This window comes from Cheilinus undulatus, linkage group 8 (genome assembly GCF_018320785.1).
Source record: "Cheilinus undulatus linkage group 8, ASM1832078v1, whole genome shotgun sequence".
In the NCBI taxonomy this organism is placed as follows: Eukaryota; Metazoa; Chordata; class Actinopteri; order Labriformes; family Labridae; genus Cheilinus; species Cheilinus undulatus.
Genome location: NC_054872.1, coordinates 15512995 through 15540649, shown reverse-complemented (window position 1 = coordinate 15540649; position 27655 = coordinate 15512995). Strand labels below are relative to the sequence as shown.

Here is a 27655-nt window from a genome sequence, read left to right as displayed (position 1 = left end):
TAGTAAAGCACATTATTATATCTTGATTACTATGTCAAATTATAGTTATTTACTTGCATTCCTGAACAGAAAAATTAGTTTTAGTGGTTGAATATTATGCTTGATTAATTTCTGACTTCTCAGAGAAGCCCAGTGAGCCAGCTCAAATTTGGGTTTAAAAAGGTGAATTCAGTTTGAAATTCCTCATTCCTGTTCAAAATGGTAAAACGAAGAGAGCTCACTGAAAATGAAAGAGTCCGCATTAAAGCACTACATGATGCTGGATGGTCTCTGAGACAGGTGCTCTAATAAATTTGTTAAGCACTGTATATCAAAAAGGAAGTCCCATAATTTGCTGGTACAACTTTCTTGAATTGCCCCCCTAAGGAAAAATAAAGTTTTTTGAATTGAACTGAAATATTTCCAGTTTTAGTTTGTTTTTTTATACCACAGTACAAAACATTACAGACAAACAGACAACAGAAACAGAAAACAGTGAAAAAGATCAGAGGTCTAAACCAGGATTAAATTATGTATGGACCGTTTTAGAAGTCGATAAGTCGCTTTAGCTTTGTTGGCTTTAGCTAAAGCCAACATAGCTATACTGGCTACATAATTACATTACTGAGTAAGGCAATGTAGCTAAGTTAGCTTTAGCAAACATAGCTAAAGATAACAGCTATGTAGATAATGTAACTACATAGCTTACATAGCTGCTTTGTGAGCTTAGCTTGAGCTACATTAGCTACGTACCTTATGCAGCTAACAGAGCTACATATTCCAAGCTTGCTGTTTTTTTTTAATATTTTCATGACGGACAAGCTTTTTCTGTAAGCAGACTGTTAACTTGACTTTTTAAAATGTTTTGCAGGTCAGGCTTTTAACTTTTACTATCCTAATTTAAACTTTAACCCTTACCATGACCTGAATTGGGAGTTTAATCTGATTTTATTTTGATGATTACAGCATGTATTTCTGTTCTGAGATATGCAGTGTCTTAGATGAATGGGAATGGCCATCAGAGACAAATGGTCTGCAGCCAGACTGTCTTGTCATTTGGAGGGCTTATATCACTGACGTGGGCATGAGGAAAGCCGCTGTTTATGCATTGATGCTACTGTGGACTTATCAGATGGTTGGGGCTTCTCCGAATGTGAGAGAAATCCCAGTCCTGCTGATGGAAAAATAAATCTTGCCAGAAAGTCATTTGAACTAAAGAAAAATTCACCTCAGTTCCCAGAGTAAAAGGTGTCTATCAGACAATAACAGACTGTAGTTGTTGATGATGATTTCCCAGATTGGGTATGAATAAAAAGAGCATAAATTTTCATAAAAAGCTTTACATTTAGAAATGTTATTGTTGTACATACAAACAATCTACCCATGAGTGCACATGTGTACGCACCTGTATGAGCCACTTAGCACCTCTTTCCAGTCAGCAATCATAAAACTCTCAGCGATCTGACCGCTCAGCTTCCTGCCTGTTTTGGCGCAGTAGGTCTGTCCACTGACACTCCGTACTGACAGTTTCTACACACAAACACACACATACAAAAACATATAAAACAGTAATTATTCATTCTGTTTTACTTCAAGTTTTTTTTTTCTTTCTTTCTTTTTTTTTTTTGGACTAAATATTTAAAATGGTTTGGAAAAAAGCTGGTGAATGCTGCAGCAAATTAAAGATTCAAAAATGTTATTAAAAAAATAAATGGAAATAAATCAAATCAACATTTGTCATGTAAATGGAAGTTGCATAATAATGGAACTGGAGAGAAGGACTGCATCATTATTGAAAAATTAATATTCATCATGTTCTGAAGAGGAATAAAATCTTATATTATGTAATCAGCACACATAGAAGTCCAGAAGAAAGTCATCAGTCATCATGGTTTCATGTATCGAGGAGAAACCTATCTCTTAAAATGTCCACTGCTTCTCTGAACAAAAACCCTCCAATAGCAGGCAGGAGATCAAGATTAGTCTTTTTAGATAGAAAACATGAGCTACTGTCAGGGGAGTTTAAGCCTCCACAACCTATTGAACACTTTAGTTAGTATGAGTCTCCCAAATACAGTTGGCTTGTACTATCCCACTCTACTTGTGATGGTTTTGGGCCTGCTCTCTGTGAGGGACCCAGCCCTTGGTACTTTGGTTATTTGTTGGTGAAGACAAAGTGATGGTGATGATGAGAGGTCTGACACTAATGATTGGTTGTTAACAACAAAAACAACAAAATAAGTTCTATACTCCATGTGCTTTGTTTTAACACTGCACGGCAGGGCCTGCAAATAATGCGATTTAAAAACAACAATGCACACACTGTTCATTTTGATTAACAAAATTAATAAATTAATGCTAACAGCCCTGTTGGCTGATTTTTTAAAATTTGGGAGGGGATTCCTCATAAGGAGGTGATGGTGGGTCCTGATGCCTGGTCCATTAAGAACCACTGGTCTGGAACAATGAAAACAAAGGACATTTATTGTATGTGCTCACCTGCATAAAATTTCTGCTCCTACAAGGCTACTATATGGTACAAGGTCCCTGTAACCTCACAGTATTCACCTCCCATAGTGTTAAATTTCACTCTTTCGCTGAGTTTATATAGTTCTCCAATTGTGTTATGTCCTCCAATTAGGTTTATTAGGTCTTCCTATGAAATTTCAGTATAAGTGTTACGTCATAACACTCCCAGTGTTATTTTTTTACATGTTAAGGTTTGATTTTCACACATTAGGATAATCTTTTTTAGTTGTTTAACAGTCCAAACAGTTCAGCTTCATTCTGAAATAGATAACTGTTTAAGTATATCAGTTAAACAATTTAACACATCATTTGCATCTTTGGGAGTGGCAGAAAGGTATAAACACATACACTTTGGTCTCTTATGCAGCTTAAAAATATTTTCACACATGGCGCAGGCAGGAAGTAACTTACTCAGTGGACAATTTCATTCACGGTGTAAAGTTTAAAAATGGCAAAACTACAACAATCCACCAGAAACATAAACAAAGGAATCCCAGCAATGATTACTGTACAACATGCATCATCTAAAAACATTTAAACGCAATTCAAAACATCTACAACACATAAAAACACTCTGTCTGAGGGCATCATGGGAAAATTATGCAGATTTGAAACGGAAGTAGGCGGAGCTTACATCAATCACTGAATGGGTTTGTCAATCAACTCCAACACTGAAGACCACTTAACTCAGGATGCAGTTGAAATTACACTTTGGGAGTGAAATCCCTAAAATGCATACTTGCATTATTTTGTGCACAAGGTCTGAGGCCACAGTGACATTGGCCATGCACCCCAAAATGTAATAACTCCACGCTCAGAATCATTCAGAACTGACTTTTGTGAAAAGTAAAAAAAAAAAAAAATCCCTCAAAGCTCTTCAGACAAGCGAGATATGAAAATGAGGCCTAAAGATGTTGAGCTTTGACCTCCAAAATCTTATCAGTTCATCCTAAAGATGGAGACTATATTTGTGCAAAGTTTAAAGAAAATCCTTTGAAGCATTTTTGAGATGTCCCATTCTCTAATAAAGCCCAACCTGAAAGCATAGTGCCTCTGGCCCTTAGTTATCACGGGCATTAAGGCGTTAAAAAAAAAAGGTATCTAACAAGAAGTTTGTGGCTATTAAGTTACTGGAGAGATGAAAAATAATAGGCATTATTGACATGGGGTAGATTACAGCTGTAGATAACACCACATGCCCTTAAAAATAAATAATCTTTCACTCACTGTGCTTTAAATCAGCTTACACCTTAAGGTTCTTGTGAAAAAGTTATAGACACAGGCTCAGACTGGCAGGTAGATCGAGAGAGAGGAAGATGAAGAAACTCACAGGGAATTTTTTGCTGTCCAGTTTGAGGTCCTGCCACATGCTGACAAACAGGTGGAGGTTGAGATGGTCCAGCAGCAGGTGAACAGACACATTCCTCTTACTGCTCGCCTCAAGAAAATCAAACAGCAGCTCCATGTCAGTGAAGCTGTCGACCACTACGGCCAGGACCTACAGACACAAAATCACATATTAGTTCAGAGCAGATCTTCTCAGCACACAAAATTGAATACAGCCTTTATTTATCACACATGCACCCACCGTTTCAGCTCTTCTGATGAACTCTCTGACCGAGTCTTTCATCCCACATGATCTGCAGTCAGACTGGAAATAAATCCTTAGCCCACCACCACCAGTTGTCTTCACATCTGAAAGGGGACAAAAAATATCAGAAATGGCAGAAAATTATAACAGAGAGGTCAAATTTGTTATCTTCTAAAAACATCATTGGTTTGACTAAACAACGTGTGTTTGATTTTAGCACACCTGAAAAATAAAAACTTGGAACACAGTGAAAAAAAATTCACCTTACTGGATGTTTCACCTTTTTTATTGATTTTATGAATCAATCATAGTCAATATAATCTGTCTTTTTGATAAAAAAAGAAGTGATTGCATAAATATTCATGCCCTTTAAAGTGACTAAACTTATTCGACAGAGGTCCAGCCAAGTGGTGCTAGTAGTCCCACAATTAGTGAAATGAGGATTGACTGAGTGCATTTATTGTGTTGCAAGTGATTGTAGTACAAAGACACCTGTGTCTGGAATGTCCATTCACTGGTTTTCCTGGCTACCATTACAACATGAAGACAAAAGAACACTCCAAGCAACTCAGACAAATTATTGAAAAGTATAAGCCAAGGAATGGATACAAAAAGCAATTCCAAGGCACTGATCATCCCACGAAATTAAGTTAAATCCATCAAAAAATGGAAGGAATATGGAACATGTGTAAATCTGCCTAGATCAAACCGTCCTCACAAACTAAGAGACCATGCAAGAATGAGACCACCAAGACACCTATGATCACTCTGAAGCAGTTACAAATTTCAGCAGCTGAGATAGGAGAGACTCTGCTTACAACAACTGTTGCCCTGGTTCTTCACCTGTCAAAGTTTTATGGGAGATTGGCAAAGAGAAAGCCGCTGTCGGAGAAAACTCAGATTAAATCTTGACTAGAGTTCACTGTGGGAGACTCCATGGTAAAGAGAAAGAAAGTTCTTTGGTCTAATGAGACCAAAACAGTGCTTTTTGGCTACACCAAACACTGCACATCCCCACAAATACATCATGTCAAGCACTGTGGAGGCAGCATCATGCTGTGGGGATGCTTCTCAGCAGCCGAACCCTGGAGGCTCGTAAAGGTACAGGGCAATATAAATACAGCAAAAAAATTGTAAAATCCTGAAGGGCAATCTTATTCAGTCTGCAAGAGAACTACAGCTTGGGAGAATATTTATTTTCCAGCAAGACAATGGCACAAAACATAGAGTGAAAGTTACACAAAAAGAGAATTTTTGGCTGGACTTGAAAAAAGGCTAAAGGCCTAAAATTGCACAGTTCAGACATGCAAGCCTGATTGAGACCAATCCACACAGACTCAGTGCTGTGATTAAAACCAAAGGCACATCTACTAAATACTGACTTGAAGGGTGTGAATATCTTTGCACTTATTTTAACTGACATATTTTAGTAATTGGCATTATGTTGTACATATATATTTTCACTTTGACATTAAGGAGTGTTTTTGTACATTTCTTTTGCTGAAAAAGCCAAATCATAAATGAAATGGTAAACCATCCAAGGGGGTGAATACTGTTATAGGCACTGTGTTACTTTTAAGTATGAGAGAAATTTTTTATTATAAAAGCTTTACCTTTGAGACTTTTTGGGTCCGAGCCTGCCACTGGGAGATTTATGTCTGTAGACACTGTAGGATTATGTGTGACAGTGTGGCAGCTGGAAGACAGGGTCTCTGAGTCTTTTTCAGCTTCATCATCATCAGATACACCAAGATCATCTGCATAAAGTACAAAATGTTGTTTAAAGTACGAGAAAGTGATAGTAGCCCCCATGCAAAGCTGTCTTTGGTTTTCAACCCTGAAAAGATGTGGGCAAAGAGTGTAAAAAAATGAGCGTGTAAAAACATTTACCTCCGCTGCCATTCCTCCCATTTTGCAAGATGTAACTTTTCTCCAGCTTTGACAGGAAGTCCACCTCTCCCTCTGCATTTAAAACCTTATGGTATTCCTCCAATCCTTGGCTGAGCAGTGAGTCTGCTGCCAGCCGTGTGGCCTCATTGTGACTCAGGTCCAGCATTGGTGCACTGGCTGCGAAGCCATTGTAAGGAGAGGGATTGATGCGGAGGTCCTGCACTCGTCGCTTTACCTTCCCCAGAGGTTTTGATCTCTTGTACCACAGCACAGACACACTGCTAGCATCCATCGGGGATATATCCAAGCCTGCAAGGTTCTAAGCCTGAGATAGATACCTGCCTTTCTCTGACATAAATGACAGAAGAACTGGTTGAAGCGCACAGACAAGTAAAAACAAAACATTTGACCCGCCCCTTCTCATGACAGGATGGTTTACAAGGGATCAGAGTTGACAGATGAGCGCTTAGAGCAAAAGTCAAACAATTACATGTTGATGGGGCCCTCCGGGGTCTAATGTGCTTGATGAAGACAAAAGAACAAATCAGGGAGTATGTTGAGTATGTGGATCTAGCCAGAAGAGAGCTGATTAAGTAAAATATGGATTCTTGATTCTTTACTTCCATGAGAAATAGGGTGTCTTTCTGGCTGTTGATTAACCAGGCCAAGTTTAACAGCACACAAAAGGTTAAGGGGTGTTTTTTCTCAGTGTTAAGAGGAGGTGAGCACAGATAAAAGGTTGGTGAAGGAAAATGAAAGAATGAGTGACAGGAATGTAGATGCCTGTCATTTAAGATCACGTCAAACTACACCTGGATGGTTAAAGCTGTAAAAGCAAAAAGAGAAAGATGTAGGCACACCCAGGCTGAGGAGAGACAAAACTCACTGGTTCTCATGTGTTTCAGAGCTAAAGAAAACAAAAGTAGACACACAATTATAAATAAATCATCCTGACTTTTCTTATAAAACTGAACAACTCCATTCAATCATCATCAATCCAATAAAACATTTCAGCTCCTCCTGAATTCCAGACTGGTAGTTCCTGTAATCTCTGTTTAGTCTTTATGGACACAGAGTATGGTCTAGACCTGCCCTCTTTGTAAAGTCTCTTGAGATAACTTCAGTTATGAATTGGCACTCTACAAAGAAAGATTGTTTGGTTGTAATACATTTTTACTTGAAGTCCTATTCTCAGATGAGCAACCAAAGATCAACATCTCCTTGTTAAATTAATTGTAACATTAGGTTCAGTTTCATAACTATGCTTTATTTGGACATAAATCCAGAATTTAGTTTTTAACAAGATATTGGAAATCTGATTATGAAAATGACCGCTGATGTTGATTTTAAGATGAGTTTAGTAAATGTCAGTACTGATGTTGTTTTTTCATCACTTTTTGGTTTAAAAAAAAAAAATTGAGATTTTCTCTTATATTGGAATTTCCTTCAGAATGTTACATTCCCATATATTTTAGATTTATCTCATACAAAGTGAAATATTTCAAGATGATTTTTGTTTTAATCTTGAAGATTACAGCTAATAAAAATAAAATATCCACTATCTCAAAATATTAGAATATTATGAAAAAGTCTAATTTGCAAAGGTTTTCTGAGCCTTCATGTTCTCACTCTGGTTCAGTACACCAAGCACCAATCATGGGGAAGACTGCTGACTTAACTGTTATCCAGAGGAATCAATCATTGAAAGCCTCCATGAGGAGGGTAAGCCACAGAAGGCCACTGCTGAGAAGGCTGTTCTCAGAGTGCTGTATTGAAGCATATTCATGAAAAGTTGATAGGAAGGGAAAAGCGTGGTAAGAAAAGGAGCACAAGCAACAGAGCTCAGCCTTCAGAGGACTGTCAAACAAAGCAGATTCAAGAACTTCACAAAGAGCTGATTTAGTAGTAACCTGTATAACAGCTATAATCACCTACTGGTAGTGCAAATATTGAATTATGAGTAACGCATGTGCACCTTTAAGGCACAATAAAAGAGAAAAACTGGATTTTTAAAAAAAACAGTTTATCAAAAAATACATAATAAATAAGACAAATCAAATAACGTTAATTTAAAAATAGATCACAGCTTGAGGGATTAGAGAAAAACAAGAAAACCACAAACAGTGTACAGCTTAACATTGGTTGAAAGGTGTATGGTAACAAATCCAGAAGAGTGACAACCAGTAATTACAATGCACACTACATAAAACTGTCAGCAGTAACAGAACAAATCATATGTATGGATTCACTGCAGGCAAAACTAAGTTTTAATCAACTGACGTGTTGCTTCTGGAGTTTTTGAATCCTCTAATGTAATGAAACAAGCTAAACGTTCATGTGTTCATCACATGTAGCAATGACAGCCACAGATGAAATGATTAGTCTGTTTAAGCAAACCAATCAGATAGACAGAGATGCATTTCAAAAAGATCTAGAGTATAATAAGTTTGTTTAAATTTTGATACTTTTTGATACCAAAAGTTTAAATGAAACAAAGTACCAAAGCTTTGAAAAACATTGTTTTTTTGCCCTGTATTTAAACCAGAGCTACTGTAAGGTCAGGGAGGAGCAGTAGGGATCTGTTCAGATTCACGAGTTGGCCAATATTTAAGTCCTTTTGGTGACGTTCTCACAGTAGAAAATATAAGACAAAGCCTGAGTGACATCAGCCATTTGGTGCTGAAGGGGGCTTGTGAGTCCAAAACCTGACGTAAAAATCAGCATTTTAACATGGTCTGTGTTGGTGACATTCCATGCTTCTGCTGCCAGCCTCAAGTGGACACTTCAGGAACTGCAGAGACGGCATCTCTCACCATTTAGCCCAGAAAGGAAGTGCCTTAATTTGCAGCTACAATGTATTTCCAGTTTTAGATATTGTTTTAAATGTAACTTTATTCAAAGTTTGGCTGTTGAATTCATAAAATAACCACACTGCAAACATTACAGACTTCACTTCATTTAATAAATAAAACAGAGAAAAAGTTCAGAGGTCTAATCTGGAAATAAATTATGTATCGAAGTATGTTTTAGAAGTAGTAATGTGAACAGTGACTAAATTTGGCGTTGTTAGCTTTAGCAAAAGCTAACATAGCCATGTAATAAACACTACAACATAAGCCAAAGTAGCTTATCTTTAGAAAACGTAGCTATAGCTAACATAGCTAAGCAGATATCGTATCTACGTACCTTACATAGCTGCTTTTTAAGCTTAGCTTTAGCTACATGAGCTATGTAGCTCTGTTATCTACAGCTAAGTTAGCTTTAGCAAAAACAGCTAAAGCTAATTTGGTGATGCACATAATGTAGATACCTAACTTACGTAGCTGCTTTGTGAGCTTAGCTTTAGCTCTGTTATCTACATAGCTCTGTTAGCTACATAGCTTACATAGCTAATGGAGCTATGTAAGCTGGCTGCGTTAGTGTTTACATGGAGGATGAGCTGTTTTTCCTGTAAGCAGACTATTTACTCCGATTTATGAAATGTTTTGTAATCAGGTTTTGCCGTTCAGGTTTTTTAACTTTTGGTATCATAACTGTTACCTTGATCCTGACCATAACCCTTAACAGAATTTTAGTTTGAATTTATTTAGGAAGTTTAAGCATGTATTTTTGTTTCAAAACATACGACATCTCAGACGAACAGCAGTGAGAGTGGCTATCAGAGATGCACAGTCTGCAGCCAAACGGTCTTGGTTTTTTGGACTTCGTCATGGCTTCATTTTTTTATCCACAGGGGTTGCCTCTTGCTGTCTTATGAAGATGTTATAGTGATGTTTGTCTCTTGGAAATACAGAGCAGAGAAGGTGACTGAAATGTTGCTCGTGTGTTTGTGCAATTTAGACGTGAGTTTCTTTGTAATTCATGGTAACTTAAAACAATGCAAAACTGGGGGTGTCGGATTTCTATTTTTCCAAGGGTACTGAAACAGATAATGAAGTCATTTCTTTACTGATATTACATTGAGGTTTAAAATTCCGGTATCTTGAAAATCCTAATTTATAGAAAGTTGAGTAGTTTGCATTCAGTTGCACTAATCATCAGTCATTAAAGATGGAGACCAGAGTGGTCTGTAAGCTCTTGGAAACAGTCTGAGTCAGTGTTTCTGTTGTCATAGCTCATTAGAAGATGTTTTTCTGACATGGTGGAGACACAGAGCAGCGTGTTTGGTCACTGGGAGACAGAGGACAGTGTGTGGACAGACTGTGAGGAGGCTGAGCTGCCCTCTCTTGCTCTGGCCGCAAGTTTCTGTCTCAGCTCTCTGATTTCTTTCAGCAGTTCTCTCTCGCTGCTGTCCAGCTGGGCACGGCCTCGGTCCAGAGAAACTAACAGTGGAAAAAAAGACAAAAGAAGTGAACATTATAGACATATAAGCTTTTATTTTACGGTTTTATTAAGTAGAGCTTGGTCCAGGTTATTGGCTATGGATAACTTGCTTTGTCAAGATTCCATTCCATTACTTTGTACATTCTTATAGTAAATGGCAATGGTCTTATATTAGTAAATTGAAGACTTGGTGTTCAAACTGATTGTAGAAAGCCACCAAGCATAAATGAATAAAATTAAGCATCCTCTCATGCTTTTGACAAAGCCCTGTGCAGCCAAACTGACTTTCATTTGATTTATCACAGCACTGAGTCCTTTACACAGCCTGCATCTTCCATATTTACAAAGTTTCTGAGATCAGGATCACACTTCTGATCACTTACAGACGGTGGAGGTGCTCTCTGTAGGTGAACGACTGTTCAAACATGTCATGTTGGTTCCTGTCTGCTTCGGGGAGGTAGCACTGGGTCTGACTGGTGATACAGCAGTGTTTGTTCCAACGCAAACTGCAGAAGTTGAGGCACTCGGTCTACGAGGACACGTCTGACTCTGTCCATCTGTAAAGGCAAAGGCTGTGTGTTTGATCCAAATCCTGATACAAGACTCATTTAGCACAATAGCAGTATAAAAATTTTAAAGGAATACCTGTGTGTGCTGAAGACAGGGGCTGATGTTGCTCCTGTAACAGAGCTCTGCTTCTCATCACATCCTCCCACTGAAAATTCACAAGCATTCTGTTTATTATGGAGTTATTTGTTTTTCCAAATCTAAGAAATTCCCTTCCTGCTTTGTACTTTAGGCATACAAATTTGTACAGTAAGAAGTTTTTGTAGTTGGGGAACCACAGACGGCAATATTCTTTTTGCTACAGAGCTTCATCTAGAACATTTGCAAGAAATCTGTTAATATATTTTGATGTTTACAAACACCCTCTTTATTTTGGGCTTACCTTCCTTCCTGCCACATCTCTCATGGTGTTAGCCAGTCTCTCCTCCTCTGCCAGTGTCTGCTTGTGAAGCTCTGCCAGTCGGTCCCTCTTCCTCTCCTGCTCGGCCTCCACCTGCCGCAGCCGCTCCGCCACCTCCCTCTGCCAGTCCGAGTCTAAGCCCAGCTGGCATGCCTCCACTAAAGACTCCTCCAGGGCCTGTTTGTGTGTACAGAGAGAGGGTCAATGAATACGAAAGGAGACAGTATCTGTGTTCAAATCAGACTTTAAAAGGCTGCGGCTTTGTTAGTCTTTGGTTAACATAATAAGTGAGTGAGACAAGATGTGTGCACGTAAACAAATATAAACAGGAGTGTGTCACTGCTACCTGAATGTTTGTCTCTGTGTTGTGAAGCAGCTCTGTGTAGTTCTCCTCCTCTCTTTCTGCCCTCCTCATTCTTGCCTCGACCTCCTCCTCCACCCTCCGTCCAAGGCGCTCCTGCTCTTTCAACAGGTGCTGAGGGAGTTAAAAAGAAAAACTTCTGACACAACAATCAAAAAGTTTACAGTAATGTCATTATACTGACAAATTCTACTGTTTTCATCAACTAAAATCCTCATTATTCAATTAAAGAGTCTTAAACTTCGTAAACTACAAACAGCACAAAAAATAACATAGGTAATTGTGACATTAGCGCTCAAACATGAAGCCCAGGAGCTCTGGTAGAGAAAAATGTTTAGCTAAACACAGGGTGCCATCCTTTACTATTATACTTAGTTAACCCTTATTTTGTCTCAGGAGGCTTGAGTTTACCACAGTCATTGGAAATAAATGGCGGTTAAGGTTCAAAGAGAAACTGTAACAGGTGGATGCTGTGTGAGAGGAAGAAGGTTGAATGTTGGTCACCTGTTCAAGTCTCCTCCTCTGAGCCTCCAGCTCCATCTGTCTCACTTCTAGGTCCTGGACAGCTGCAGCTGTTTCTCGCTCACGCTGGTCGATCTGATCACAACATAAATATAAGGGGTGACCCCAAAAATTCAAGTATTTGTTCAAAAAACCTTCATCCAACGGCCAGTCTCACAATATAACACCTGCATATGAAACAAGGGTCATTTTATTCCACCTATATGCAGGTGGTAAAGCCCAGTTCCTTCCAGACTGATGACGGGCTATGGTGACGGGCTAATTATCCATATACTTGCCTGTTTTTCTCCAACTAATTCATGATTTATAGCCTCTCATGCCATAAACATATTGATACTTAATAATGCAATTCTAAACTAAAAAAGCACTCAGAGAGCGCAGACCTCCACCATTAGCCTTATCTCCCAAAAGTACAGAATCCTTTAAAAAATTCCTGGATCCAGACGGTGATCCGGAGCACTTCCAAAATCTAACCAGTTCTTTTCTATGCCATTTCTGACATTTCCAAAAAATTTCATCAAAATCCGTCCACAACTTTTTGAGTTATGTTGCTAACAAACTAACAGACAAACGAAAGAACCCACCCGATCACATAACCTCCTTGGTGGAGGTAAAAATGCCTCATGTACTTTTAGTCTACTCCTTTGCAACACAAGAGAAAAAACAAAGTTAAGCCAAATTATTAAACTCATTATGCCACCTTGCAGTTTTTTGGTTCTTTACAGTTTGATATATTTATTTTTATATAATCCCAAATATCATTGTGCTTTTAAATCCACATTGACTTTAAGTTGTTGTTGCTCCACACTTTGCGGTAAATAAAGTTTGTTTCATGTCAATGTGAAGGAATTTCCTTAACTAGTATTTTTTTATTTTTATGTTTTTATTACTATGCTGTTTAAATGCTGATCATTCAACAGTATTTTATGCCACTTTGTTTGAAGTTTGACTCACAGTGGTCTCATGTCAGTAGTTTGAATTTGATCATCTCATTGTTTCTGTGTGTAATATATATTTTTTTAACCAGGTTTTTTACCAAGCTATTCTGATTTTATTTTACTTTAAGCTACAAGCTATCTGAACTCTGAATGGGCATGTCTAATATTGGTAATGCAGAATACATGAGTGAGGAAAGGTAAATCAAATTCCATCATAAATTTCTATTCCAAGTGAAGAAAACAAATAGTTTATCAATGTGCTTTCCCTTGTCTGCTGCAAATCAACAGAGCAATAAGCAGTGAAAAAGTAAGATTAATATTTGCTTAGTGCTCAAATAAGAGGCTCATTACAGAGTTCTCTGGAAGTGAAAAAATCAATTTTAACAAGTACACATATTCATGCTGAGCTGTTAACAGATATGCTTGCAATTAATGAAACAATTAATACCATGAAATGCTTCTCAAATTTAAGTCAAGCGTATGTGATCATCTTTGCATGCAGAAAGCACACACTGCAGAGGTTTGTTTGTTTTTATTTTATAAACAAAAGGCAGCAGGGGAGTGGGTTTTGGTGGAATACTGGGCATAAAACAGCCATAACATTAGGGGTGTAACGGTACAGAAAAATTTCGGTTCGGTGTGTACCTTGGTTTTGAAGTCACGGTTCGGTACGCTTTTGGTACAGTAATTGAAGCGAATAAATAAATTTGAGTTTTTTTAAATTAAATTGTATTAAAATAAAAAGGCTGGAAAATTACATTTAAATTATTAATAATGCTGTAACCTCCTTCCAAAAGTTTTCAATGATTAAAAATATTAATAAATAAATACAATTTTGAATTATTAGGTTATTTCAATTGATATATTGACATATTTCAACTCGTTCTTTAATTACTAAAATCTTCCACTTGAACACATCATCATACAACTGTCAGGTATGCTAATTAGCGTCTTTTCTGCTGATTTGAACTCAAACTTTAGCACTGGATTACTTTTTTAACCAATGGGACCTACTACAAAGTTTGGCAGAACTTTTCACAGCCCATCTTGGCAGATAAAGAGGTTAGAGCCGTGTGAAATCTGAGGATAACATTGTTATCATAAAAGATCTTAAATCATGGGAAATTCATAACCCACTGGTGAGACTTCTTGTTGTTCCTCCTCTTTACAGTGACGTCTTGTTTGAGTGGTGCTTTTCAAATGCTTTGATTGATCCGCTGGACAACGTGCTGTCAGAGACACATCTGCTGAATAATGTCAGCGCTACTGTTGTTGTCTTTGTCCATTGTTGTATTTTACTGGGAAACAAAGTGTTCCTACACAGACACTTTTATCTGGGAATATTCAGGCTGTTGCTGTCATTTGCTGTGGTTGTGTGGTTGTCAGGACAGTGTGACAGTGAGTTGTGCTCTGGTTTTCTGTCTGTATGTGAGCTTTGTTCCGTATGTATCCGTTCGACACATGTCTGTACCGTACCGAGAGGCCCATACCGAATCGGTACAGTATGAATACACATACCTTTACACCCCTACATCACATCAACTCACATCTTTGTGTACAACAAATGGACAAACTATGAAAAAGCAAGATGGCTGAGACCACAAGAAGCTTGTAATGGTGTCTGAAGAGTGCTAAAAAAGCGTGCAGTGCAAGATAAATGCCTCTATATAGTATGAGCTGATACCTCGTGATGTGTTGAGTAATCATTAGGGATGCATAATATTATCAACATGATATTGGCAGAGATTAAAATTCACACCAGACTTAACAGCCGTACATATCGGAAGTGTAAATAACATATCAGGCTTAAATAGAAGCAAAATGCACAAATGTGCCAGCTGATATAGGTGGATGCCTAAGAAACATGCACATGGGGGACCCACCTTGAGCCCTGAACATTTTGAATGAAGTCCCAAATGTAAAATTACAAGGACAGTCTACTTCCCTGCTCCTGACTCAACCTCTGTGCATCTGAGACACTTGGGATTCTTTACAACAAAAAAGCTGTGGATACATCTGTCATTGTATTAGCTAAAATGAGTTTGGAAACATTTACATACTAAAAATCAAATACTGTGTGCATCTCTAAATCACATATTTAAATGACTGAGGATGAAATTGTCTTGGTACCGTTTGTTATTGGTACAATAAAACATCATGGTTACCTATTTTTTTAACCTACTGTATGTCATAAGGTCTGAGCTGTTTTAGAGTTGAAATAAAAAAACATGTAGGGGTGCTGCTAGCCTTATGGTAATGTCCACACCTGATGTACAGACATAGGTGGTTTTACCATGAGGAAAAAGTAACCTATTGCCCGGGGCCTCAAGATACACTCACTACTGTTGTGCATCAAATATGCATTATGCATCTAAAATTATTTCAGTGATTAAAAGTAGCATTTTGAATTAAAATGAGGGCCAATAACTCACTTAATAGGATCAAAACAGTTTTTTTATAGCCCTATAAAGTTCCCAGGGAGGATCTCTGGCCCCAAAAGCAGCCCAAGCCCCTCAAAAGAGCAACAAATGGTCTTCATATAAACTTAAAGAAATTATAATTAGGTGGATCCCTGTGGACGTAACTGAAACAATAAACTGGTGGATTACTGTGTGGTTTTCAATGCAATAACTGAAAGATATGATTGGAGATATGCACAAATAATTATATTTAAATTTGTACACATTTCCCCTGGCCTGGAGATGTGCTAAAATATTGTGATGAGGTGAGTTTGAGTTATGTTGCTCTTCTTCGTAGTCATGAGCAAGTTCCATTGGATATTTGGGAGTTGTATCTACATTTCAGAATGGGTTATTCCCTGTAGTTCTTTGACTTTTAATCTTGAATGTTTTGAAATATTTTGTTCTCTTCAAAGGCTTTAAATCAGTCTTTGCTTGGGACCTCCACATTTCTGAAACTGCCACTGTGCTCTGAGGCTGTGATCCTCTAAGTGGGTAGCCAGGGTTCAAATCTAGTCTCTCACTCATTTCCTGCATGTCATTTCCCACTCTCCCTCCCAAGTTTCTGATGCTATCCACTTTCCTATCTGAATAAAGGCATGAAAGCCAAAAAAAAAAATATTTTAAATTATTATGTAACATATTGTTTACCTTTCTGGTGATCTCCTTCTCTAAACCTTTGACCTGTGAGGCTCTCAGGTCTTGCTGGTGTTTTAGGAACCGTCTCCTGGTGGCATCCAGCAGCTGTAACTCCTTCACCTTCAGCTCTCTCTTCATAGCTGCCAACCTGCAGAGGATACAGAAGTATCGATGAGTGATTTTGCTCCTTTTAGTCTTGTTGCTAAACAATTTAAATTGTCTTGTGATTTTACTTTGCCCTCTGCTGGGTGAGTTTTTCCTCTTCTTGTGCGAGGATGTTTTTGCGCTGCTCCTCTGCCTTCTGCAGCAGCTCCTGTGTTCAACATGTGCAAAATACAATGAAATTCCCATGATTTTTATTTCAGGTTTTAGTTTCATATAAAGATAAATTTAGAGAGATTATCTCCATAAAGGATTCCTAAAAAATACCTGTTGAGCGTAATAGGCCTCCTCTTCAGCCTGGTGACGAACAAAATCTGCACGCAGGGCAGAAACCTCCTGCCTGAGGAGACCAAAAAAACCCACACATTGTTCTCTGTGACGACTCTTTAATTTATCATGTGGCATATATTTAACTCAATAAATAACACTTCTTTCAAACCCTGACCTCTCACGGAGATATTCCAGCTCCTGCAGTCGAATCTTCTCCCTCTCTCTGCTCTGATACTCCACTACAAACTCTGGATACTGGTTGAACACAGGGTACTGCCCTTTAGTCAGGGGTGTAAAATCAGAGAGCAGAGTCCTGGGATTGATGTCAGCTGGTGTGCTGCTCATGAGCCGGTACGCCTCCTTTATCATGGCTCCCACATCCAGGTTGTTACGGTGGTGGAAAAAATACTAAAAGGAATTATAAAAGAAGAGATGAGACAACATTTTATACATTTATTGAATTTGATTTCTATAGGAAAGGAGAAAGTATTTACCTCAAAGTCCTGTTTCTGGGAGCAGAGCAGCAGAGGCTCACGACAGCAGGTGATGTAGGCCACACAGGTCATAAGCAGGAATGACGGGTGGTTGGAGAAAATGTTGTCAAAAAGTTTGAGCCACTCATCACGAGTCAAAACCTCTGAGAACAAGGTCTCTAGCAGGGGCCAAACATAGAGCTGGAAAACATTGATGAAACACTAAATCAATAAATCCTTATTTGTATAGTGTCTATTTATAACCTCAAGAGCCTTGACATAAATAGCAGTTATAAACTGTCCTCTTTGTAACTTTGGGTATGGCTTTGTGACCCTCTCCTTCAGATGTGTGGTGCTGTTACCTGAGAGGTGACGCCACAGTCTACCAGGTGCTGCAGCAGCTCCTTGTCATGATGAGCCACAACGTTCTCCACCATGCTCAGGATGTTTAGAGGAGGATTGGGGAAGTATTCAAACCAGTGCTGACACCAATTTACTGAAAAAGCAAACAAAAAATGTAAACACACTGAGTGAGTGACAAATCAGTAAGAAATCTAACACACTGAGGGGATTCCTTTTAAAGATATGACTGAAATTGTCTTCTTGGGTTACCAAAGATATTGGACCTAAGTATTAGCCTAATATGTCTTACAAAATCTCCCTGGAAGAAACGCTGTAAAGAGCAACAGCTAGCTGCAACATAAAATCTATCAAATAGTGAGCAGTGAGGGGGCATTAGTTTCATCCCTCTTGAATGAGCCACCTGCTGACCTAGGTCAAATACAACAGTCTCTTTCTTTAAAAATTAAAATCAAAACCTTTTTAAAGTTTGCTTGCAGGGGGCAGGAAGTACAGAGCACCTTTTAGAGATCAGTGGGAACAGAGGAGAGTTAGTACATTGAAGATTTAAATGGACCTGCACTCTGCAACCATCATTAGATTTTTTTTTTTTTTTTTTTTTACATACGTTAGGTAGGATCCTTACACTTTACAAAATCAAGATTTTCTCCCAGGGATGAACTGATTCATCTGGAAGCAATTAATATCACAAATCACAAAGTCCTGCAGATCTCCTACATGTTTAGCCTGATCATCAACCTGTCAATCAAGAACGTTATTGGTCTCCAATGGGGCAATTCATTGTGCAGATATGGGGAGCATAAGAAACATACAAGACAAATACAACACAAAGGAGTACATACAGTACTCTGACAGTACGCTGATTTTCCAACTTCAGGTTTGAAGTGGAGGTCCTCGGCTGCATCCAGGTACTCTTGCCAAATTTTGCCATTTTTCCATGTTTGCAGAGAGGCACTGTGGGAGATAATTACCTTGTTTGACTGTAGGCCAGTGGATAAATTATTTAAACTAAAACTACTTTGGGTGTTTGCTATGGTAACAGAGTCTGGCGTGTATGTGCATTGAGAAATTAGTGTGTGTGTATATGAGTGTGTAAGTGTAGCCAAAACACTCAAATCTGCTCTGAAAAAATGTATTGATAAAAACCAGGAAAAACTGTAAAACAATAACATGATAACTGATTGTGTTAGGAATGCATCCTGGACTTATGCCTTTAAAGTTGTAGTTTTTAGCGTTTTTCATCTGATTCGCTCATTTCTTATATGACTGATGTGCAGAGACATTATATTGTATTAACGTTAGGTTACATAATATCGCGCAAAATGATAATTTCAGGGTTATAGCAACTTAGAGGGTTAAAACCAAGATTATTCATTTGAAAATGGCCTCTATATATTCCAATGTTATTGGGCATTCACGGTATGTGCGCGTGCGTGTGTGCGTATATTTGCAGGCAAGAGAGATGTGGTCTGAATAATCAAAAGTTCTCACAGCCTTTTCTTTGATTTATGTCTTTGAAGTGAAAAGATAAAAGGTGATTAAAAATCCTCTCGTCAACATGACCTTTGCAACCATGTCTGCATCATAAATAAAAGTGTTTGAACCAAGAAGCAGCCAATCCCTGCAGTGCAGAGTGTAAACAATACAGCCACATGTGTCCACCTGTTTATGCAGGTGCACCTGACAAAAAGTGGCATTGTGTAAATAAACTGGCATTTATAGGGTTAAAATTATGAAAACAAATTCACATTAGAATTTCCCTATTAAAGCCATAAAAGAATTTTAATAGGGAAAGTGATCCCGTTTTACAAAACAGCTTTTTTATGTAAACCACAAAAGCTGGCTTCTGTTTAAGAACCAGTTTCTTTTCTTCAGTTTTTATTGTTACTTAATACACATTCAAAAGGTCAAATTCATACCAAATGAAGAGTTGTTTGGGAGCCTGTTTTTACTGAGCTGAGATAAATACTCCAAATCTCTTAAGTGGAATGGACCATATACTAGCACTGTCTGACACCGGCTGTCCAGAATTTAAACAGATTTTTAATTCATGTCAGCCTCTAATTCTCTATGAGCTTTTTAAAACTTTTTGCCTTAGTGTGTTACTACTTTGACAGCATAAAAGCATCTTAAGGAGAATGGCACTTTAATGAAAAAGCCAGTCAGTACCTATGACGGTGGCCACCACCTCAAAGCAGAGCATTGGGTTGTTCTGGTAGAGCTTGACGAAAGGGAAGGCAACCAGAGGAAGATAGTCCACCTCCCCAAAGATGGCCGCCCAGTGAGCTAAGGCAGACAAAACCCTGTGGAGAGGAGAAAATGATCACACAGCAGATTTGTTTAAAAATATGTGACTATGAAATACTCAAACTCAACATTTCTGCATTCCACTATTGAAAAGAGCCTCACTGGACAGCTAATCTCACAGTTGAACACCTGCTTATGAAACGAGGATCATTATGTTACAGCTTCATGGGGCTGCTCAGAGACAATTTTAATGAATGAATGAATGATTTATTGTCACTGTCACTAAAACAATGGCGGCAGTGATCTTAAAGCTGATTTACATTTGTAACCCCTTATGTTAATGCAAAGGAATACTTGAATTTCTGCTGTTTATTCCACATTTCCTTCAATTTATAGCACTTCAGAAATTTAAATGAGTTATAGAGATTAAAATCCAAAGCATATGGTATGTATATATGCTGAAATGTATAGTTAGTCAATATTAACTGTGTTGGGGCATACAGCTGCTTCTTTAACCCATTTTGTAACCCACCCCCCACCCCATTCATTTCCTTCCTTCATTTAACTATTTTTTCATCTATACACACCAATTTCTCACCCTAACCCCCTCCTGCTGATAAAGTGACACTCCCCTGTTATTAATGAGACATTTTGCCTCTAAAATAAGATATTTCAATTCTACACAAACCTATAGTGTTTCTCAGATAGCTTTTTTGAACTAAATGTGCAGTTTGCATTCTTTGATTGAGCTATTTTTTTTTTACTTATACAACTACCCTACCACAAGATTAACTAAGCATGCATAAGCTTGTCTGCTATTCCATAACATGTAATGTTCAATGGTTTTCTTGTCTACATTTGACAAATAGTCAACTATAGGCAAAAGCTGACCAATAAGATTTGACCACGTGAACCCTTAGTTGGGGACACCCTTCCTGTATGATAAGACAAGCTAATACCTCTGCAGCCCTCTCTGCAGCTTGTGATTTTTGATGGGGTATTTATCCTGCAGAGTGAGGTATGCTGTATGCAGGCCTTTATCAGTCAGACTGCTGTACGCTGCATGGTTCTCTGGAAGACACAGCAAAGACCGCCAAACAAACATCCTGCAACACAGGCACATAAATAAATCATAACAATACTGTCACACAGATAAGCACTGAAAATTAAAATCATTATGAGTAAATCCTCCTCTTATTAGAGTTAGTCTTACCTGTACTTAGCAGGATATTCTCCAAAGGCTTTAAGCATAGAAACTAGTCTCTTCTTATTCAAACCAGCAGGCAGATCATTCTGTCAGAAGGCACAAAACATAAGCACATATTAAAATCAGTCATCATGAAGAAAAGACACAGAAGAAAACAAATGTATGTGGTTTTTTTTTGTGTTGTTCTCACCTCTTTATCCTCAGCTGCAGACCCAGCAGGAGGTCTGAGTATCTTCACCTGTGTCCGCCTCCCAGAGCTCTTAGCGGGTCTATGAATGACATCGGACCGGACTTTTACCTTCAAATCTGCCAACCCCTGATCCGCTTCGCAGACAACAGCCACCTGGGACGGAGGAGGCTGAGAAACAGCGATGACAGCATGGCACAAAATGTTTTACATATAGAACACTATCTAATTAACTAACCAGATACATTTATCACAGCTAATTATCACCTTGTTTAGTTCCTGTGTGAGACTCTGGACATTGTAGACATTGATGCTGCCGTTATCCATGACAGCCACGATGTGTCTGCCGTTAGGACTGACGGCAACTGTGATGATGGCGTCGTCATGGGAGCCCATTTGGAAAAGCAGCTTACAGGTGTGAACGTTGATGAAACGCATCACTCCGTCCTGACTAAGTACACCCAGTGTCTACAGAGATAAACAAAACAGTCTCAAGCACACAAGAGGAAGCATATGCTCACACAGAGCCTACATTTACTTTTAAAAGAAAGCTCCACAACTGTAGAAAGAAGAAGGTTGTTAATGTACCTGGCTGGCACCTCCATCAAAACTGTCTGGAAGAAATTCCAGCTGTCTGACAGTTCGGACCTGTGCAGGCATCTGAATCACCCTGATCAGCTGCTGACTGTCCAAACACCACAGGTGCAGCAGGTTGGAGCGTCCACCAGCAGCGAGGCTCTTACCATCACTGTCAACACAAGTCAGATACATCAGTGTTTGATAAAGCTGTTCAATCAATGAATGCCATTATGTTTATAATGCATACGAAGTACTTAAAGGCTCAACTGAGGGAGAAATACAATCAAGAAGATTTATACGTAAAGCCACATGATCAATAACTGGGTTGTTCTTTGATGTCTGAGACTTACCGTGTGACAGCGAAGGCCTTGTAGGAGACTTTTGGTCCACTGTCAGGAACAGGGAGCTGATATTTACAGAACAAAGTGTCGCTTTCCCAAGCAAAAATAGAGTCATCACTGAAACAGCTAAGGATGGTGTTACTGAGAGGCAGGAAAAAAACCTGCGAAAAAAAAATCATCTACAATCAACCAAAAACAAGACACTTAAAATAGTCCTCAATGACATTCATAAAGTGATCAGACTAAAAGTTTAGGGTGTGTGGATGTTTACCCTTTGAATACCAACAGACTGTCGAATGTTGAGTTTCCTCTTCCTTTGGAAGGTGTCAAGGTCCCAGAGCTGAGCCGTGTCTGAGGACGTACTGATGGCATACCTACCTGAGCTGTGGACAGAGATGGATGAGATCGCTCCTTCGTGACCCCGCATCCAACTGACCAACTGCTTTGTGTCTGCACCATGAAAAATGGGGCAAAAATAAAAGAATGAATCAATTTATGCCTCAGGGTTCATCTGCTTTTGTTATTGATTACAAGATAACAATGAAGTTAGAGAAAATGTGCTTAAGACAGGCTACAGAAATGCTAAAACACCTATAAGAATGACTACTAACAGCAAAAAAAAACAATGGCCCCATGTATATTGAGAAAAACTGTCTATACGGTTATTTTCACGCACAGATCTGCATTTATAAATGTGGACGTGAGCAGAGGATATGTTCAAATCCCATGCACAGTCTCAGCTTGTGCACGCATGTTTTCAAGTCAGTGTGAATTTTCTCTGCAGTGTGCAGATTTGATACTACACCCAACCTCTAACAATTCCTGCAAGCAATTTGGCTTTTAAAATGATCCTGAGCAGCATGAACTTTTAACTGATTCCCTTGTTTGTTAAATCTGATTAAAGGACATTTCTCTATCAGTTTGCTTAAAAATTAGAGAGGTTGTTTCTGTAATTACATAAACTCCAGTGTTCACAGTAATCAAAGTATGACTTTAGTAAATGTAGTGGGAGATTTACCCCCCCCCCCCAAAAAAAATGGTTATTCAGAAAAAAAAGATTAAACTTGAGAACAAACAAACTAAATGTTTAGCTTCTGAAATATAAAATAATTTCAGACTGCTCTCATTGGGTTAGGGATTTGACAGGAAGAGGCGTTTTTTTACTTCTATCCATTTAACTGTATAAACCTGGAATGTGTATAACAGCTGAGCATCAACATTAACCTACATTGGATCTAAATAAAATTGCATGTGTGTAGACTTATTAATGTATTGCGTGTGAAGGCAAAAAGACTGAGACAAGACCTCATCCACCACTTCAAAAATGTAAGAATTGAAACTGACATGTTTAGGAAAAAAGCTATTCAAATGAGAAATAGACATTATAATAAACATGTCATTTGCAACCGGAAATTTCAGGCTTTCTTTCTTTCTTTTTTTTAAGTCTCATGAACTGTAAGAAGAGAGCATTTTATCTCTGATGCTGGGGTCTGGCTGTTCTTCTCCTGTTTGCATGCTGCTTAAAAACAACGGCATACTTTATTGGTACCATCTTATGGGCTGACCACATTTTTAAATCCCAAATATTAAGAGCCATGATTATATTATAGTATAAATGCAAAGAATTGTGATGATATCACAAATTATGGTTATGTGGTGTTTCTGACTCTTTTACACCACTTTTCAGGCTGAAAAACATCAAGAAGTTATTTTTCCTTGACTTCTCTGACCTGGAAATTAACACCATAATAATGGGGGCAGTTTTTTATGCTGTATGGCATTCCTCCATGTCCTAAACTCTGGGGCAAGGCCAGCTGAACTGTAAATATATAGGGGCCTGTTATTCAAATCACAATCATTCTCAGCCAACACATTTGTCAACATCTGCTCATTGTACTCTGTGATTGGCTAGATACGCACGTTTCATAAACAACACCTGAACCTTGTTATAAGATGATTTCTGCACAAAAATCCACAATTTTTCTATACCAGTTTAACAAATGAGGACCAATGTGAGGACTTGTGTCCAATTCACCTTTGTCAAAGCACTTCATGGTGTAGTCAGTGAGAGCCACAAGGAACTCTGTGGTCCTGCGGAGGCTGAATGCCAGAGCGGTACTGGCTTGTCCTGTCTTCTGCACCAGACGAAACCTGCTCAAAAAAAAAAAAAACAAAAAAAAACAGTAATTAAAACCTGGGATTAGATGAATGTGAAGGATGTTGAAGGATGAGAAAAGAGACACCAGTATTGAACTGCTAATATTACAATCAACAGGATGCATGGTTACAGTAATAAAAGTATAAGGATCATAACATTTGGGAATACTGGTTCCTGAGTCACCCACATCTGTTTAGCTAACTATACTCTCATGTGTAACAAAAGTAGAAACAAACAAAGACACTTGTACACTCAAATTATTTGGGGGCTTCTGGGTCACCTATTTCTGCTGATGTCAAAGACATAGATGTTGCCATGGTGATCACCAGCCAGAAAGGAGTCTCCTGTGGTGTCAAAGGCAACATGAAGGAAACGCACAATCTTTGCTTGCTGTGCAGTGCGGATGATTGTCACCAACACCCTGAGAAAGAGAAATAACAAATAGACTCAAATGGACAACAACACAGTTCAATGAATCTTCGCTGCTCTCTAGTGGTAACAATAAGGTCCTAAATAATGGGGCAGATTCTCTCTTCACAATATTCACCTTAAGGTTTCACAGTTGGAGAAACACGGTGAGAAACTGAAGGGGGGGGGGGGGGGGGCTCCCAAAACAGACTAGGGGGGTTTCTAAATAATTTAAAGGGATATATTTGATCCATTATTGTAAAAAATATAGGCTATTCTTAAGATGAGTTCGATTTAAAATAAAACCCAAGTTATTATCTTAAATGTAAGTAATGCGTACACAAAAATCCCTAAAGGGTACATTAGTGCACAATGCTTTATGCAACACTACACATTTTACCCACATGCAGAGAAGGTAGAGGTCCCAGGTCACTGACTAATATTTTGGGGTTCATGGACTAAAAAATTGGGAAACACTGTTTTAGTATTTCTTTGAAAAGGATACAAAAAAGGAGGATGTGCTGTTATTGAAGAAAGCTTCAATATTATGTACCTTGTACTCAAAGTAAAGCCAGAGAACGTCAGACCGTAGTTTTTATTTTCATTTATTTATTCTTATTTGAACGCTGAGTGGCTTTGGACCAATATACAGTTGTGATCTCCTTACAGGACGAAACAATCCAGACCCTAAGGTTGTCTGGGACAGGCATGTCTGTCACCTAAATCAAAACCAACAGTGAAGGAGCAGTATTCAGTCCCCCCCCATCTGGAACAAACTTGTACTTATTTAAAATCAAAGGAAAAAAATTCGCTCATCATCTCTGCCTCTAATTAAATTACTTTAATACATGTATTTCAATTTATTCAAATATCTTTTAAAGATATTTTTACTAGCAAATTGCAAAATATATATACAGAATCCACTGTCGGCATAATACCATTTTGTATTTCAAATTAGAGAATAAATAAATAAACAAATAAGTCAGAAAAAAAAAATCCAAAATATACATATTATTAGGAATGCATAATATTAGCGATACAAGTGTAGTTTTCTTTATCTATTTATCAAGAGACAGTGTGCAAAGACGCTGACCCTTCATACATAGTAAATGAAAACTTGTTTGTACCAGATTTAGCAAGTCGCTAAATAATACACTAGTAATACAGTATTGGGTTAAAAGTGAATATTGGTATTGGCAGATATAAGAATTTCTGCTGATATTTTGACTATAAAAATCTGCTCATATCAGCTATACAAATAAGTCTCTGGAGTTTTAGGCTTGACCAACAGACCTATGTCAGCTGAAGTCTTGTTATCATTACTCATCATCATTCCTTATTCTTTAAAGTCTGTTTTAATTTGTTCATCCACAAAATTTAACATTACATCTAAGTATCAGTACTGATAACAGTATTGACTAAAATTAATTTGTAAGCATCAGTTATCTGCATAAACTCAATATTGTGTCTCCCTACATATTATACGTAATCATGATAAGAAGTAACTAAAATGTACATATACACTTATCTTTAATTATTAAAGTATGTAAATAAAAGGTTCACCCAAACATCATAAAATCGGTTGTATTTGTAGTAAAATCAGTAATAATAATAATAATAATAATAATAAACAATTATTTTATTAATATAGAACTTTGTTCTACCATTAGTTTTAGTTTATAAATTCAATAATATAATTGAATATGTGACAAACCTGTTTTTTCTAATTCATCCCTCAGAAAATATGCTCTCTAATAATTTCTGTCTTTCCTTGTTTATCGATGTTATTAGATGTCTTGATTCGGGATGATTTGGATTGCTTTGTTGCCGAAATGTGCCATACGCTGTGAACAAAGCTGTCTTACCTCTCCCTATAATGTCGTATTACCGGTAAATCCATTCATGCTTCATTTAGTAGTGTTTACTGGCCAAGTCAGGTTGTATGAAAGAGAGCAACAAGTGTGACTACACATGGCTTTTGAACAGTCAGGCACACTGCAGCATTATTAGTCTCAAAGTACGTTTTACAGAGAAATTGTGTAGTGTAAACCACATAAATGAGTGACTGTCAGCATCTTTGTTCTCTTAGACTTGAACAAGCATCTTAAACTATCTGAAACTCACCCCTTTCCTGCTGCTGGTTTTCGATGCATGACTTTCCCTTCTTCTTTGTTTCCGATGTCTGTCACCTCCATTTTAAAACACACTTAGCGGAGCTCAAAGCACCAGTGTGAAACACAGAAAATATATCTTTTATTTGACTTAATGTCAGCGTTACGTCCCCAGTTTACGGTTACATGGCTGGTTGTCTAGCTAGCAGGCTAATCTGTGTACAGGCGGAGCAAACAGCGCGAAATTTGAAACAGCATCATTTACTGTATTAAGTTTTGAGTTACTCGTTAAGACCCCGTAATATTCGTGAATACAGTGTTTGTTGATGCTTAAGAGCCCAATGGATTAACAAAATAGACTCGATGCTTTCGGAAAACTTCAACTCCAGTTTCTGGATTTTTTAGTATGTTTGAAGACGGTTATTTTGTCGCGTGAAGTTGACGTAGAACGTAAATACAAGAATGCATTGTGGGAGTTTGAGTTCTAAATGCGTTATAGTAATTTTCGATTATCACTTTGCTAATAATTTCCAACTTTCTATCTGCTTTTAACCCCTTGTTGCTGTGGAAAAATAAAAAGGGTTCTAAATCAATCGTTATTTTCCCTTTTTAATCCAGTTACTAAAATGTAAAATATCTAAGACCGTCAAATCAGACAAAGAGCTTGACATGCTGGAACAGGTTCCTGACCTCTAAAATTACTGTCAGTGATTAAGATGTGTATTTTGAGCGTAAATGAGAGGCAAAGAGTGAATTAAATAGATATTGATAATCCAAAAATCACCCAGGGAGGACCCCTAGCCCCTACCCCAACAGAAAGGTCCAAGCCCCTCAGCCCTTTGTTGAGGTAGATCTCTGTAGACACATTGGAGCAATGAAGTAGTGGATTGCTGTGTAGTAAAATTGCATGAAATTTTAAAAATGCCTTAATTTTAGCAGAAGAATGAATATTAT

General features: G+C 38.0%; 1 protein-coding gene across 1 annotated transcript; it reads right to left on the bottom strand.

Moving 5' to 3' along the window:
• Positions 1-8048: 8048 nt before the first annotated feature.
• Positions 8049-27121, bottom strand: tbc1d31 (TBC1 domain family, member 31). The gene is made up of 23 exons (XM_041794504.1): positions 26715-27121; positions 24463-24603; positions 24060-24175; positions 22296-22474; positions 22034-22185; positions 21693-21852; positions 21372-21572; positions 21108-21275; positions 20924-21003; positions 20670-20816; positions 19633-19766; positions 17466-17599; positions 17125-17304; positions 16806-17038; positions 16628-16700; positions 16432-16511; positions 16211-16346; positions 12145-12237; positions 11626-11754; positions 11262-11456; positions 10958-11027; positions 10696-10869; positions 8049-10311 (listed from the first exon to the last, which is right to left on the bottom strand). The coding sequence occupies exons 1-23, from the start codon at positions 26783-26785 to the stop codon at positions 10157-10159; spliced, it is 3201 nt and encodes a 1066-aa protein (XP_041650438.1). The 5' UTR covers positions 26786-27121; the 3' UTR covers positions 8049-10156.
• Between the last annotated feature and the right edge of the window lie 534 nt (positions 27122-27655).

What these genes read in the sequence shown, in the direction of transcription:
- tbc1d31 (XM_041794504.1), bottom strand. Translation starts at nt 26,785, where the DNA reads ATGGAGGTGACAGACATCGGAAACAAAGAAGAAGGGAAAGTCATGCAT. An exon ending in TTTGACATCAGCAGAAATAG is followed by an intron (nt 24,176 to 24,462) that starts GTGACCCAGAAG and finishes TTTTTTGAGCAG; the next exon opens with GTTTCGTCTGGTGCAGAAGA. An exon ending in AGTCTGTTGGTATTCAAAGG is followed by an intron (nt 22,186 to 22,295) that starts GTAAACATCCAC and finishes TTTTTTTCGCAG; the next exon opens with GTTTTTTTCCTGCCTCTCAG.